This window comes from Solanum verrucosum, unplaced genomic scaffold (genome assembly GCF_900185275.1).
Source record: "Solanum verrucosum unplaced genomic scaffold, falcon-dt-bn FXZP01000170.1, whole genome shotgun sequence".
Classification (NCBI taxonomy): Eukaryota; Viridiplantae; Streptophyta; class Magnoliopsida; order Solanales; family Solanaceae; genus Solanum; species Solanum verrucosum.
This window is the reverse complement of record NW_026020395.1, coordinates 128,313-145,116: the sequence shown is the minus strand read 5'-3', so window position 1 is coordinate 145,116 and position 16,804 is coordinate 128,313. Positions and strand designations below refer to the sequence as shown.

At 34.7% G+C, this 16,804-nt stretch overlaps 1 protein-coding gene across 2 annotated transcripts; it reads left to right on the top strand.

The window, feature by feature from the left end:
* Positions 1–5,509: 5,509 nt before the first annotated feature.
* Positions 5,510–16,233, top strand: LOC125839275 (probable sugar phosphate/phosphate translocator At1g06470). 2 transcript variants are annotated; one of them, XM_049518251.1, is made up of 12 exons: positions 5,510–5,682; positions 6,252–6,970; positions 7,080–7,249; positions 10,418–10,503; positions 10,821–10,870; positions 11,561–11,628; positions 12,946–13,046; positions 13,186–13,198; positions 14,659–14,843; positions 15,048–15,134; positions 15,594–15,688; positions 16,077–16,233. In XM_049518251.1, the coding sequence occupies exons 2-12, from the start codon at positions 6,486–6,488 to the stop codon at positions 16,195–16,197; spliced, it is 1,461 nt and encodes a 486-aa protein (XP_049374208.1). In that variant the 5' UTR covers positions 5,510–5,682; positions 6,252–6,485; the 3' UTR covers positions 16,198–16,233. The 2 variants fall into 2 exon arrangements, with proteins under 2 accessions (XP_049374208.1, XP_049374209.1); XM_049518252.1 differs by having other exon boundaries at positions 5,591–5,682; positions 6,323–6,970; positions 16,077–16,227.
* Positions 16,234–16,804: the final 571 nt, after the last annotated feature.

Here is a 16,804-nt window from a genome sequence, read left to right as displayed (position 1 = left end):
ATTTCAAAACATATCTCCATGAGGTTGAAAATCAGTTTAGAAGAAAAATAAAAAGAATTAGAAGTGATAGAGGCCGTGAATATGAGTCAAATGTGTTTAATTCTTTTGTTAGATCATTGGGAATAATTCATGAAACTACTCCTCCTTACTCTCCTTCATCTAATGGAGTAGCGGAAAGGAAAAATAGAACTTTGATTGAATTGACTAATGTCATGCTTATTGAGTCACATGCACCTTTAAATTTTTGGGGTGAAGCTATTTTAACTGCTTGGTATGTGTTGAATCCTGTGCCTCATAAAAAGTCTAAATTGACATTTTTTGAATTGTGGAGAGGTTACAAGCCAAGTTTGGGATATCTAAGAGTTTGGGGTTGTCTAGCTTTTGTGAGGCTAATGGATCCCAAGATTACAAAGTTGGGTAAGAAAGTTACTACTTGTGCTTTTCTTGGTTATGCTTCAAATAGTACAGCCTATAGATTTTTTAATCTTGAAGATATTATTGTGATAGAATCGGGTGATGCTATTTTTCATGAAAATAAATTCCCTTTTGATTCTAAAAATAGTAGGGGTCAAAGGATTGAACAAAATATTTTGTCACTACCTAGTTCTTCTACTTCTACTTTAAAAAATAAAGAAATTGATGATTTTGAGTTAAGAAGAAGTAAAAGAACTAGAGTAGAAAAAAATTTTGGTCCTGATTTTTATGTGTTTAATGTTGGAGATGACCCTCTCACTTTGAAAGAAGCATTATCTTCACATGATTCTATATTTTGGAAAGAGGCTGTAAATGATGAAATGAAATCACTAATTTCTAATAAAACTTGGAAGTTGGTTGATTTACTATCGGGTTGTAAAACTATTGGTTGCAAATGGGTCTTAAGAAAAAAGTTGAAACCGGATGGATCTATTGATAAATATAAGGCTAGGCTAGTTGCAAAAGGTTTTAAACAACTAGAAGGCCTAGAATTTTTTGATACTTTTTCACCGGTAACAAGAATTACATCCATAAGACTTTTTATTGTTATGACTGCAATTTTTGATTTGCAAATTCATCAAATGAATGTAAAAACTGTTTTTTTTAAATGGAGACCTAAATGAGGAAATTTATATGGATCAACCCGAGTCTTTTGTTGAAGCAGACCAAGAAAGCAAAGTATGTAAACTTACTAAATCCCTATATGGCTTGAAACAAGCACCTAAGCAATGACATGAAAAATTTGATTCCTGCATGATTGAAAATGGTTTTAAAACAAATGAGTGTGATAAGTGCATATATCATAAGTCTTGGAATAATTCACATGTGATTATTTGCCTATATGTTGATGATTTATTGATCTTTGGCTCTGACATGAATGTTATTGATGAAGTTAAGAATATTTTTAGAAGCCATTTTGATATGAAAGATCTTGGTGAGACAAATTTTATTCTTGAAATAAAAATAACAAGAACATGTGATGGAATTTTCCTTGACCAGTCACATTACGTTGAATTTTTTTTTGAAAAAATATAACTTTCTTGATTGCAAGCATGTTGCTACTTCTTTTGATTCAAGTGTTCACTTATTTCCTGTTGAAAGTGAAAATGATGTAATAAATCAAAAGGAATATGCTAGCATAATCGAAAGTTTGAGGTATGTGACTGATTGCACTAGGCCTGATATTGCATATGCAGTAGGAGTACTTGGCAGGTTTACAAACAAGCCAGGTAATGAACATTGGCATGCTGTAACAAGAGTTATGAGATATTTAATTAGAACGAAAAATTGTGGTTTGTTCTATAAAAAATATTCTGCTGTACTTGAAGGCTTTTGTGATGCAGATTGGAACACTTTATCAGGTGATTCCTGTTCTACCACTGGTTATGTCTTTACTTTAGGTGGTGGTGCTGTTTGTTGGAGATCAAAAAAGCAAACTATTATTGCTAACTCTACCATGGAGGCTGAACTAATTGCTTTAGCTTCAGCTAGTGAGGAAGCGAATTGGTTAAGAGATTTATTATTTCAAATATCTTATTTTGAAAAACCAATTCCTCCTATTTTAATTCATTGTGATAGCACCGCTGCGATTGGTAGAGTTCAAAACCGTTATTACAACGGTAAATCCAGACCTATAAGGAGGAAACACAGTAATGTAAGATCATATTTAACAAATGGTACCATTAATGTTGATTATGTCAAATCTTGTGATAATCTTGCAAATCCTCTTACTAAGGCCTTAACAAGAGAAAAGGTCTAGAGCACATCGAGGGGGATGGGATTGAAGCCTATAAATCCTTGAGTCATATATGAGAAAACCCAACCTGGAGACTAGAGATCCTATAACCAGGTTCAAAGGGAAAAACTAATCATATGATGACTTGTTGTGAAAAATGCACTATCTTTTTATTCCCTCCCTATGATGTGAGTGCATTGTTTCATGTAGTTATGTGAAGGTTGAGTTGACAAAACTCTTAATGAATATCTGTAGCCCGTATGGGTGGAGTGTTAAGCTTACAGGAGCACTCTCGACAGATTTCACCTATGTGATGTGTGGAAGTAGGTCGCTTCCTATGAGAATTGGGCTTATTCTCAAATGCACTCATGAAATCGGGATAGCACATGGCCATAACGTGCTGGCTTTAAAGCTCATGTCAACACCTTGATTATTATGTGTGAGCAGTGATATTTTATTTCCCTTAAGCAGTTATAGTTCAAGTCTGAGACCACTACGACTCTGGAGTAAAAGTTATTGTTTCACTAAGTGGAGGTTCAATGCAGAGCACACCTTCATTATGCATAGTAGTCTTCCTTCAGCTGATAGACTCTCTTAATTAATATGAAAATGAGTGAGGGATTGTTGGTCAACATTTTAATATTATATTATATTCTACCTTGGAATGGCCACATTAACTATTTTTATTTGTCTATTCGTTGGAGCATCTACTGGATCATTGCTTGCAATGGATAAACATTTGTGCCTTAGTGGATAATTAATAACCAAAGGCATTATTGCATTAGCCTTTGTGATGAACGTTTATGTGAATGTTGGAAAGTTGGCCGTTGTGCCAATGCACGTTAGAGACATTGGTTACCCCTCTCATTATTCCATTCTTAATTCCTCCATTATCCTTCTAACCTATGTAACTCCTAAGACCATTATCTTCACTATTTACTACACAATTATCTTCTTATTCATTGTTAGGAAGACTTTTTCTAGTATAAATAGTGGTGGTCTTCATTTGGTTTGGTACATACAATACAACAAGAAAATATAGAGTGCATAAGGTTTGTCAAAAAGAAAGTTCTTATTAGTTGAAGGGAGATGTTTCTTTTTGTGGAGCTTTGGACTCAACTCTTGTCCAGAGTTGTTGAGTTATATTTTGTGATTAGGTTGTTGTATCCTGGAGGGGACAAGTCAAAAAGGACTACTGCTGGACCGGTGAAAACATTTGCTGCAGTGGGCTTGAATCTCCTTAAAGAGAGCGAGATATCCGCGCCTCAGCCTTAAGAGATTTATTTCTTCATTTTTATTTTCAATTGTAATCTTGTATTTTTGTTATCTTGTAAGTTTTCACTAACAGTTGTTGATGAAAATGATGAGCAATCGGCTCAGGGTAACAAGGTCATGTGCTTTGTCTACTTCACTATGTATGGAATGATGATTGTTGCACTCACTCCAAACTACCACATTACTCCAGTGTCATGGACACTACTTGTTATTTGTTGCAACGAAGATCCAATTGACTTGTAATACAAACTTATGGTTAGTTTTGATAGTTTTCAAAACTTGTGGGTATAAATCATATTTTTCTAAAAAAGTGAAATATGTTTCCCAAATACTATGGCCAAACACATGGTGAAATTTCACCCAAATAATATTTGCCAAGAATATTTGGAAATCTATGGCCAAACGCTAGCTAAGAATCTACATTTGCTTGTCAAACTGTATCAATTTATTGTTGACATATGACGTTGTACAAGTACAAAATTTTCTTTTCTTTCAATGTCATATGTCAGCAATAAATCGATGTAGTTCACACAATCAAAGATATGTTTTTAGTTTAGCTGTAATAATATTTCTACTGAAAAAATAAGGTGTTCTTCTTCTCATCTTCTCTCACATATAGTAATTATTTTTACTAAATATATAAGAATACGATGGAACATTCCATATAAAAACTTGTGGACAAAATCATTGTTAAAAAATAGGCAAAAGTTTGAAAGAGGACCAAAATTGCTCTAATAATGCAAACATGAGGAACTATTAGTGCTCCATATAAAAACAGAAGAATAAATTTAAGTCATAACCCAAATATAAGAGACTATTTTAAACTTTTTTCAAGCTTTATTATATAGGTTAAACTTTATTATTTGATTACAACACCATAAAATTTCACTCAACTATTTTTTTAATTATATATTTTCATTGCTAAATATCATATAATAATTATGTAAACAAAAAAATCAAAATTTTCAATATCATATCATATCGAACCGTGCCACCCTAACGAACAGGTGTTGGCACGTCTTAGTCACACAACTAGAGATCTCGTGGAAGAAGTAGAGATCTAGCAACCTAAAAGTCTGGTATTAATAAATCCCACTGCCAATCATATCTTACTTTACTAATACTTATTTTAATTTATTTATCTTATTTTTTGTGTAAGTCCATTTTTTTAAAAAATATTTTTTATTACAATTTTTTAATTTTAATTTTAATTTTTATATATTATATTAAAGATCACAAGATTAAAATACATCATGATATGTTATATATACTTTTAATTTGAGATTATACGTGTCACAATTTTTTTGATAGTCAATCTCCAAAAAATGTCAAATTTCCTTATTTGACGACTAGTTAAGGGTATCATCCCCACTTCACATTTATTGGATACCATTTAACGTCATCTTTCTTTATCTAAAACGTTGTCTGATCAAACAACAATGTTAATAACGATTTCAATGAAATTTTGTAAATGAGGTTTGTAAAATGTATAGTGTATACCAATTATATCCTTACCTCGTGAAGGTGAAGAAGCTATGTCCGAAGAATCCTCTACTCGAGTACAACATATCAAAATAGCTATGTAAAAAGACAGATTCCATTTGTGAAATTTTAACGACGGTGAAAAAACAAAACAACTCATAAAGAAATAATAATAGCTATAAAATGATGCACTAACCTAAACACAATCAACAACAAGCTAAGTGATGATGAAATTAAAAGCAAAAAAGACACTACAAAAATACAACTAAACTTCTATCCTACACCCTCCTATCTAAGATCATCTCCTCGATAATTTGAAGTTGCGTTGTATTCTGTCTAATAATCTCTTTCCAGTGGTTTTTCGATCAGTTTCTACCTCTTTGTGTAACTATTATATCCAATCTCTTGCACCTCCTCAATAAAAATACATATTTTTTAAATTTCACGACAAGTCTAAAATAAATAAATTGATATAAAGAGAGTTTTTAAAAACATTTTTCAGCTTATTAAAGTATAAAAAAATTCAACCAATTGTAAACTGTCGGCATTAGTTGATTTTCCTTCCATTTTACCTTACCGTGACAGGCGACAAGAATAACCCCTTAAACCAAACACTTTTTTTTTCTTTCTTTAAACTCAAAGGAATTCGTAGATCAGATCTTCTATGCTTTGTTCTCTTCTACACCATTTGAATCTATTAACTCAAACAAGCTCAGGTCAGTTTTAATTTTATCTTTTATCAATGCTTTTAGTTGTTGCTTTCTTGATTGTTCAATTGCATTTACTCTTATTGATTGATTCAACCTTCTTTTGGGGGTTTTTCGAATCTATAAACATGTAGTAGAAATGGGGTTCTTTTGTTTTCCATCTTTTGTTGAAAATTTGATTTCATAGGATTCAAAGTTGTGATTTTTATTGTTTTTTTGGGGTTTGATTTTGGGAGATTTCCTTATTTGTTGTTTTGGGATTTCAGTTAAATTTCAAGTTGCTCTAATGCAGATTGTTGAACTTATTTTGCCCACCAGTGAAGCTCATCTCAGTTTTGGTTTATCTTTTCTCAATGCTTTTAGTAGTTGCTTTCTTGATTCTTCAATAGCATTTACTCTTTTTGATTGATTCAACCTTCTTTTGGGGTTTTTTCAACCTGCTATAGAAATGGGGTTCTTTTGTTTTTCCCCCTTTTCTTGAAAATTTGATTCGATTGGATTCTAAGTTGTGATTTTTACTGTTTCTTTTTGTGAGATTTTGTGAGTTTTGAGTGAAATTTTTAGTTGCTTTAATGCAGATTGTTGAACTTATTTTGGTCACTAGTTAATTGGATTCGTGAGCTCAGTGCTGGTTTCAACTGCTTATTAGGCGTGTTTATCAGAAATAATAGTGTCAATTTGAAGTTCTAAAGGGTTCACTACAATTAGTCTGGTCAAGATAATTGGAAATATAAAGCCTATATAGACGACTTGGCGGATAAGCTTGGTTGTCAATGGGAGGAAGATGGTTTTGATTGTGGAGGAAAAAGGAGATGTTAGAGAGTGAATTGACTATAGAGAAGGTTGAACAGAGTGCAAGTGACAACTTTCGTAGGGCGCCTTCTTTCTCGGGCTGGTGTGATGATAATGACACCATCCATTCAGCTGAACTAGGGAATGCTGGTACACTCACTGACTACTTTGACTTTGAACTGCCTCTGGTGAATCAAATCGGTATAGGAAATGGATCTGTAGACGTAGATACACAAAATTACAACTTTAAGCCGAGGATGAAGGGTGGTGGTGATTTGGCTGTTGCATCTACTGCAAATGGAAAAGATAGATATGTTCCGTTTGATGTGGAGAACGGTCCTAGAAGTAATCAAACATATTCAAATGTGCACGGGGAAGGATCTACTCATCTGGACCACCACGATGCATCACAAACGAAGTTTAAGAATGTTGTTTCCGTAGCTGATGTGCTGAAGACACTGTTCTTAGTCCTTGTATGGTACATATTCAGTACATTCTTGACATTGTAAGTCTACTTCGTCATGAGCTTATGATTTTACTAAGTGATTTTTTTTCTCTCATCCGTATTGAAGCTTTGGACATGTTGGTTCTTATCATGCATTCATCTGGTCTAGGTATAATAAAACTCTTCTAGGGGATCATCTAGGGAGATTCCCTGCTCCTTTACTGATGAATACATTCCACTTTGCAATGCAAGCCATTTTGTCCAAAGGCATTACTTGGTTCTGGTCCCGAAAATTTCAACCCACTGTAAAGATGACTTGGAGAGATTATTTTTTGAGAGGTAACTATGATTGTCAATTTGTCATATCCTTTTTCTTCAAGCTATACTGAGATACAGGTTATATTTGTTTCATGCGTTATTATGGGTTTTCAACAGACTGTTCATTGTCTTCTACTGTATGATTATAAATAGCTCTAGATGCAAGGAACTGTTCTGACCTTCAGTTCCTTTGGAAAGAAATCAGAAGAGAAACAGAGACCAGAGTAGGTTAGGTAGAAATATTGAACTATTTGAGAGTTGTATGACAATTTATAAGCTGGAGATTGTAACCCAAGGGTACTTTATTAGGCACACTTCTTTTCTTGTAAAGTGTGCCTGTAAGGTTCATTATTGGGAAGACAAACTGCCTGATCCTTGCATAGTTCTGTTACCTTTCTCAAAAAAATGATCCTTGCATAGTTCTATGTTCCCAGTTAGTACACCTTTTTCACTTATGGCTTCAACTAGCAAGCCACTTAGCAAAACCTCACATTTTCTTTTTAAATTTTAGTTGTAAAAACAACAGGAAATGAGTGCTGAGATTCGTACAATGTTGATTGACTAGTAGCTCCTATCTATGATCTAAGGAGTCAATAAAGTCCAACAAAGTGTCAGACTAACTTACATCTATCATGCACCTCAAAAAGATAAAGATGGTTAACACCTAAGCTTTATAGAATGAACCTAGAGTTCCTCTCCTTCCACCCTATCCATACAATGCACAATTATAACATTCCGTAGGACTTTAGGCTGCTTTGGTTTCTTCAGGCCTCTCTTGCTGATGACCTCCTTTAGACGAGTCTGACTTTGATACGGATGATAAGAAATGACCTTGGTGCCTAACTCAACTGAAAAAGTTAGCTCATAATGTGGGGATTGTCCAAGACCATATAATGATACTAATTATAAGCATTTAGATGAAATGGTTACATTCTTCAGCATGATATTATAGAAAAAACGTGTCTTGGGTTCGAGTCTTACTGCTATCCTTTATCAAAATGTATTTCCATGTGCTTGATTCATAAAAAAGAATCAAGCCTCAAGTAAGGGGGCATGTTGAATATATAATAAAATGCATAAACGTGTATTCTATCTAACAATTTAAGCTTTTAGATAAGATTATTGCACACTTCAACATGGTATTAAAGCAACCGAGGTCCTGGATTCTGGTTTCACCACCATCAATTATCAAAAAGAGTTTCCACGACCCCCACGTGAGAAGATTTGTTGAAAACGTATATTTTTAATAAGAAAAACGATTATTAAAATGCCTGCAATGGGAATCGAACTCGGACACATAAACAAATAAAGAATTTTTGCGGCCTACATGAATTAACGGCACCCAAAGCTGCTTTTGTGCGTTGAAACATATTTGCTCTCTCTGACAAGTTTTAAATGAAATGGTCAAACAATTTCAACAGGTTGAATGTTCCTCACTTTATTCCCGAAGATCAGGAAGCCTTAGCCATATCTGTGATAACTAATACAACCCCTAAAATCACAATTGCTCCTTTTGTCCCCATTAGAAGATCAACATCTCATCAATAAATAGAACATGAGACACTATTACTACATTTCCAGCATCAGTCCTACTTTAAATCTAGAAATCCATCTTTATCTGTTGATACCTTTGGTATCTGACTTATCTTTTCATTACTATTACTAGTATAGATAAGTGATAAGAAAATGGAACTTTACCTAATTCAACCCCAAAAGCTAGATCATGAAGTCAGGATTGCCGCGGACTGCCATATAAAAAGAGTTCTAATACCCCATCCATAGCCGATGTGGGACTTTCAATGCTCCTTACGAAACATTTGGATCGTGGACAATATAACATGGGGGGGGGGGAGGGTATAACATAGGTCATAGGGTAAACCAATAATTGAGATGGTCTAGCTTTGATGCCATGATAAGCAAATGACTTGGACTTAATTCGACCTCAAAAGCTAACGCATGAGGTGAGGCTTACCCAAGCCTGCCAACTGGAGCGTGGACAGAGCATCTAGAAGTCCTTGGTTCGAGTCTCACCACCACCTTTGCAACAACAACAACATACCTAGTGTCATCCCACAGGTGGGGTCTGGGAGGATAGAGTGTATGAAGACCTTACCTCTACCTCGTAGAGATAGAGAAACTGTTTCCGATAGACCCTTTGCTTAAATAAAGCCTGCCAAGCATTTGAAAAAGAGCTACAGATATGGAAGTAACAACAACAAAATAATGTGAAATAGAGAGTAATACACAACAAACAAGAGAAAGAACAGTAACGAGAACAAAATAATGCAATAATTGGAGCACAAAGAAAGCACCAGTGATAGCCGAAATCAAAGATCAAAAAACTAAAAAAACACCAGTGTAATCTCACTGCCACCATTATTAATAAAATTTCATGTGCTTGGTCCGATTAACACGTGAGGGGGAGTGTTGAAGATATACTTAAGTAATTTAAATTGTATTCTCTCAAACAACTTAATCTTTTAGATGGGATGATCACAAACTTCAACTATAAAAAAAGATGACGGGGGTCACTCCAGCTCAATTGAACTTTCTGAGCGATCATTGATTATAATAGCTATCTGGCTGAAGAATTTCAGAAGTTTAGCCACTCAATTCATCTATTGTCAAAACCCATATCCTTCATTATATTCAGAGGAAAGACCAAATTTCGTGGCTGTATGCTTTCTCTGAGTCGAACTTGCACACTATTCTGCTCATTTCTGATTCTGTCTCAAGTACTCATTTGCAATTAATGAGTCATCTATGATTTCGTTCCCTGTGCAAAGGCATTTTGGCAACTCAGACTAGTTCCCTGATGAAATCTTTTCAATTTCCATTCAACACCTTCACTTATAATTTTATGTATAAGCTGATAGGAACAAAATCTTTCTGCTTTTTCGTAACTTTTTGGTCAAAACAACAGATATTTCATTCAGCTGTTTGTGTTGCAATCCTGAGATATTGGTAATTATTGTATCAACTGAACTTCAATGATTGTTCTATTTGTCTCATCTACTTAAAGTTTCACTACTTGTTCTTCGCTTATTGGAGACATTTAGTCTTATGCCCTTTTTGCACCTGTTTTGTGAAGTCTAGAGAATTTATAGATATTGGCCTCCAATAGTTTCCTGCCAATTTTTATTAACTTTTCTGACAACTAATGCTACAGATGGCCTTTGCCTTTCACAGTTGTTCCCACAGCTCTCAGTACGGCAATGGATGTCAACCTCAGCAATGCATCCCTTGTTTTCATATCAGTGACATTTGCTACTATGGTTTGTATTCGTTCTCCCTGTAAATTTTAATATACCAATCAATATGGTCAACAGATTTATTAAGAATATTAAGTCACTGGGCAAACTCAAAAAGGATTCTCACAACCCAGCATTCCTTTAGGTCTGTAGAAGCACTTACTCTGAAATTTTAACAACAATTTGTGAGATTGCAACCCAATAACAATAATTTTCAAAGACTTGAAGGGAGAGTGAGTGAAACGATCTTCAACTTTTACTCGTAAAAAAGAATAATCCTCTAGTTTCCTTCATTTTCCTCCATAAATTCTTGACTCCTAAACACAAGTTTATCATTGCAGTGCAAATCTGCAGCACCGATCTTTCTCCTACTCTTCGCTTTTGCTTTCAGGTACTTCTTTTAATCATTGCTCTATTTCTCATTGAGTCTTTACTATATGTAGTAGATGCATGTCCTGTTGAATTATTTGTCAATGTGCATAGTAACTACTCGATCTGTCTTAATTGACACTCCCTTTTTTTTAGTCTGCTTTAAAAGAATGCCACATTTCTCTATTTCAAAGCGCTTTTTAGCTGTAAATTTTTCATTTTACCTGCAATTATGCTGTTATAGCCATAGAAATGTTATGACTTGTATAAGACAATAATTTCTAAGGGTAATTTTGGTATGTGCCAAAAGTCTGTCTTTCTCTCTTAAACTCTGCATAACAAAAACTCTGCCATATATGTAATGGAGGGAGTAGCCATTTTGGCATATAAGGACTCTTCAATCTTTTGACGGACCTTTTCTTGTCCAGGTAGAAAAAATCTATGTAGTCCATCTTTAAAGCTCAGTCTCCATGACATTAAAGGAAGCAGGAAACAACCATCACTTTTGATTTTCAATTAGTCCCTCTTTAGTGGTACACATACTGGGGAAAGGAAGCTTTTTTCCCGTCCATTGCATACTTGACCCTTCAAGGATTAAATTTATCATCCATCTCTCATGGATGATTTCACTTGCTGTCTCTTAGAAATGAGTTCTTATTTGAATATATTTGGTCTACTGCCTTGTTTTTAACCTCTGATTTTTTTTTGAAAGGTTGGAGTCTCCGAGTTTGAAGCTGCTAGGGATCATGTTGATTATTTCTATTGGGGTATTATTAACAGGTATCCTATACACTTATTAGCATATCGCTTTTGTTGTTGTTTCTTGTATTTTTTATTTTATTTTTGGGTAATATCAGTTATGCACATGCTAGGTGGCTTGTCCTTGCGTAGGTAATCCGACTTAAAGGACATTAATAATTCTCATTTTGTACTCTAGTAAAAGTAGTGCTTTGAGTCTACATGTCTTTCAGACTTGTTGTTTCCTATCCTGTTTTAACCATCATGATCTATACATGACTATCATTTTATGTTTAAATATAACAAGGATGGGGTCATGGGACCGAAATGTGCTGGACTTGATATGAATTCCATTTGTTTCAATTACATTTCTCCATTGTCTCGGTTGTGCCTTTAAAAATCATACTTTTTATAAGTAAGTTTTTACTTTCTTAAAATTTAGAAAGGAATATTTTGGGGCTCGAGTTTCTAGAATTGCTATTTCATACCTAATAATCTGATTTTCTATCCTCTTTACTTTTCTTTTTTGTCATGACACATTCTCTTTTCAACTATAAGGTGGCTGAAAATATACATTTATACTAATACTTGCTGGAATGAGAAAGTTGAGATGGATACTATATTGAACAAGAAAGGAAAGGTACAATAACACAAGTATTAAAAATGTTGAGGATAGTGATAGGGTAGTGGCTCCACAAGGTAGTGTGAAGAAATACTTTTAAACCATTCGCATTTCACAGTTTTTCTTATAATTCTGCAAGGGTGAAATCAATTGGAAGGAGCACTTCTAGAACCACTAATGCAAAGAGTAGAAAAAATCGTAACAAATGAGATGAAAAGAGTAATTGCACCTAAGGGTGTGGCCTAGTGGTCAATAAAGTGGGTGCAAACCTTGGAGACCCAGGTTTAAATTGCAGTAGAAGCAAAAATACTTGGTGATTTCTTTGTATTTTCCCCTTAGAGAGTTGAGTTACTTGGTAGTTGTGTTGGTGAGAGGTAGTAGGTGGAATATCCGAGATGCGTGCCAACTAGTCTGGACACCATAGTTATTAAAAAAAAGGGAGATGAAAAGAGTAATTTTAGATAAATGCCATGACTTATTAATCAATAGTATAAACATTGAATGTAGATAAAAGAAAACCGAGAAAAACGGAACTCACGTAGCACAGATGAATGTATTAGAAAATGCCGAAGTAGTTTGTGGTTCTCTTCAAAACTCTCTCTGTCCATTTTCTTAACCTTGTTGTTTTCAGTTTTTTGAGTGCCTAGCTAACTTTAATATGTTGTGACTAATTCTGTTGTCTGTAGACGGATATATGTTCAATAAGCACATCTGACCTTTATTGATTGACAATACAGTTGCAAAGGAAACGGAGTTTGAGTTTTGGGGGTTTATCTTTGTTATGCTAGCTGCTGTTATGTCTGGGTTCCGCTGGACTATGACTCAGATACTTCTGCAGGTAGGATTACAGAAATTGTTAAAAGTGAATTTGTTTTTAAGTATTTTCATCATCATACTTGTGCTCACTTCGTCTATTTTGTGTTCATTCTCCTGTACTCCATCCAACGGGTGTGCGCTGACAAAAAACTGTCATAAAGAAAGAAATCTACGGTAAGAACTTTCAGCAAATTATAGCAAACTTTCAAAGCTCTGAAAATGAATTTATTCATAGAGTATTTCTGTTAATTAATACTGTTCGTGGATGATTGAATGTTGGTGACTCAGTTCTTCATTTTACCTAGTTTTGGATTCCCCTAAAAAGTATTTTATTTATTATTTTTGTTTTGTCACATTTTTTTTAACCCTAGTCTGGCCAAATTTGATAGTTAATCAATTTTTTGTTTGGATAGTCTGGTAGGCGACATTTATTGCAGGTGAAATTCATGGACAGCCTCTTAAACTTGCCACCAACTGCCAAGTGTACACCTAAGTATACACCTTAACTATTCAGTGATCAGTTAGACACCTCTTTTTGGCAGAACTTTCTCATGACCCCTCAAGATGACATGGCAAAACACATTACTTTCAGTCGAATTTGAGCGCATGAAGCTCCTTAAAATTTGACACAGTACTTAGAGAGCAAGTTCAGTGACACGAGTCACGTGTCAGATGTGGAAGTGAGGATTGATACACAAGTCATAACCAAGAGAGAAAGTTTCAAGTATCTTGAGTCAATAATCCAAGGAAATGGGAGATTAATGATGATGTTAGATATCGTATTGGTACATGCTGGATGAAATTGAGGCTCACATCCGGTGTCTTACGCGATAACAAAGTGGTTGTCTCGTATTGCCGCAGGAGTTAGACAAGTTGTTTCGGTTCCAAGACTCGCGTCCATACTACTTCGTTAAAGGTTCCTCTGACTTTTACAACCTTATGTACAATGCCTTAATTCTTGGAGGAAAGCAACAAATTTCCTGTCAGAAAAAATGTTTTGATCTGCAGTTTGCCCAATCCCATAAGAGCATTTCATAAGCTTGTGAGAAAGTTCAAACTAATGTAGTGGTCTATTGATGCCCCATCCACACACCTTTCCAAGAAATGCACGAAGTGCTTAGTCTTTTTCTCGGCACTTATGGGAACTGTAAACAAAAATAAGTAGTACATTGGGGTTATTAAAATGTTAAGCCAGATAAAAGTGAGTATTCTCTCTGAGTACAAAGAGCATTTTTCTACTCATCAAATCTATAAGGCATTCTTTGAGTTGCACGATTCCCGAACACTCCTGTTTTAATTTATGTGACCCTTTCTGCTTTTTAGTCAATCCCCCCAAAAATGGCTCTTTTCAATAATTAGTATCAATTTAACTTTAAACTTCTCATTTTGATCCTTGATAAGGTAATTTATAGCCACACAAATATCTATGGCTTGTTTTAGACAAATTTTAAAAATACTTTTTTCATTCTTAACAGAGGGAGTATATCCTTTGTGTTTCTTTCTGACAAAGTCATGTTTACTTTTAAGTAAAGTAGCTAGTTGGAATTTAATATAGTGAAACATGTCCTTTGAAATATTAACCATGTAGCTTGTACATACGTTGTATATGACAGCACTTGCTTCGGTTTTTTCAGGTTTAAAAAATCCACTCACACTAATGAGCTACGTTACTCCAGTAATGGCTCTTTCAACTGCTATGCTGTCTCTTATTTTTGATCCATGGCAAGAGTTTGGAAGCAGCAGTTACTTCGATAGCTCATGGCACATAACTAGAAGTTGTTTGCTGATGCTTTTTGGTGGAACCTTGGCTTTCTTTATGGTATGCATGTATCTAACTCAACGTCAATAAGTCCAAATTGTTGATTATCCAACATTCTAGTGGCAGATTTCTTTGCTGGCTCTTTTTCGTCTGCAGAAAGTGGTTGTCTACTAAATACTATAATATCTAAAGGCAATAAACAAATTAGATAAACCTTCCATGCACGTAGTACAAATAATTTTCTTTCTCTGCTTTTTTTTCCAGGTGTTGACGGAATATATTCTTGTCTCTGTTACCAGTGCAGTAACAGTGACAATAGCGGGAGTCGTAAAGGAGGCTGTCACTATCGTGGTATAAACTAAGAACCAAGTTATCTATATCTCTTTCTTAAGTAAAGTAATGTAACTGACTGATCAAAGAAAAAAGAGCATACAAGTAATGTAGCTGCATAACTGGTTTAGTTATTCAAATTTCATCAGTTCTCTGATAGCAGTTTACTCTATGGAATTTGTTAGTTGCTTCTTCTTAATGAACATTAAGATTGTTAATTAAAAAGCCTGGAAATTTCTTCCCCATGTCCCCATGAGTGATTATGTCGGATGTAACTGCAATTTTTCTGCTACAAATGCTTTTATTGCTCAGAGACTTCATTTTCCTAGATATCTTCACTTCAAGCCACTGTGTATCTTCAATCGAATTAGACTGATATATATTCAGTTTTCACTAGTTGAAAAGTTTCTCTGGTTTTTGGAATCTGTTGTTGCTTCAGTTTCTGAAACTAATTGGCCATTTTGTCGGTGGCATTTTCAGGTTGCTGTGTTTTACTTCCATGATAAGTTTACCTGGATGAAAGGGGTCGGTCTCATGACAATAATGCTTGGTGTGAGTTTGTTTAATTGGTACAAGTAAGTATTTGAGCTCTCATATTTTTGCAGGAAGTTATCGTGTGATTATTGTCTCCCAACTGCTGTTGAGATTAGATAAATATTCTCTTTAACAACCTACTGTTGATGTCATCCTTAATTTTCGGACGCCGCTTTGCATTTACTTTCAACTTATCTAGTATTTGTACAAGCTCTTCAATATTTCTTTCATAGCATGGCCAGGGTCTTACAGGAAACATGTCGGTGATGTATTTCACTTGAGCGACAGCATCTAGTCAAACTGTACTTGTTAATAACTGGTCTTGCAAATCGCTAATAGTATAGGGTTGTCATGAAAATTATAAAAAGATTTGAAGTGTTAGATGGTTTTTTCTAGGTATTAAAATTGTTTTCCGCTTCTTCTTCTCAGGTATGACAAATTACAGAAAGGTAATCCAAGTGAAGATGAAATTTCACGATCCTCAACGCAAAATGCAACTGCAAAGTATGTTATTCTTGAAGAATTGGAAGATCAAGATGATGGTCCTTGAAGTTCTAATATCACTTTATCTGCATTTGCGAACCTAGTAAGCTTCTTAATTATAAGGCTCTGATGCATTTTGTATGTTGCATACGACGGAGGAATTGCTTTTCATTGTCATAGCTTATTATGAACTTCAATATAATATTATTCTTTTTTTGGGAAAATGCATAAGTACCCCCAGCCTATGCCCAAAATCCCTGAGACACACCTAACATTTACTAAGGTCCTATTACCCCCGAACTTATTTTTTAATTAATTTTCTACCCCTTTTCAGCCTACGTGGCACTATTCTTGAAAAAATTGTCAACACGCACTGGGCCCACAAGAAAGTGCCACGTAGGCCGAAAAGGGGTAGAAAAATATATATAAAATAAGTTCGGGGGTAATAGGACCTCAGTAAAGGTTAGGTGTGTCTCTGGGATTTTGGGCATAGGCTGGGGGTACTTATGCATTTTCCCTTCTTTTTTTTGTTTATTATTCACCCCTACCATTAACTATCACTATCAGCCACCAATACCCCAATGTTAACCATTAGTCCATTACTACCGGCCACCAATACCCCAATGTTAACCATTAGTCCATTACTACCGGCCACCAATACCCCAATGTTAACC

Bases quoted from the DNA above. Each gene is read 5' to 3' on its own strand.
- LOC125839275 (XM_049518251.1), top strand. From the start codon at position 6,486: ATGTTAGAGAGTGAATTGACTATAGAGAAGGTTGAACAGAGTGCAAGT. The intron at 6,971-7,079 runs GTAAGTCTACTT...CATCTGGTCTAG, and splicing joins TTCAGTACATTCTTGACATT to GTATAATAAAACTCTTCTAG. The intron at 15,135-15,593 runs GTATAAACTAAG...TGGCATTTTCAG, and splicing joins AGGAGGCTGTCACTATCGTG to GTTGCTGTGTTTTACTTCCA.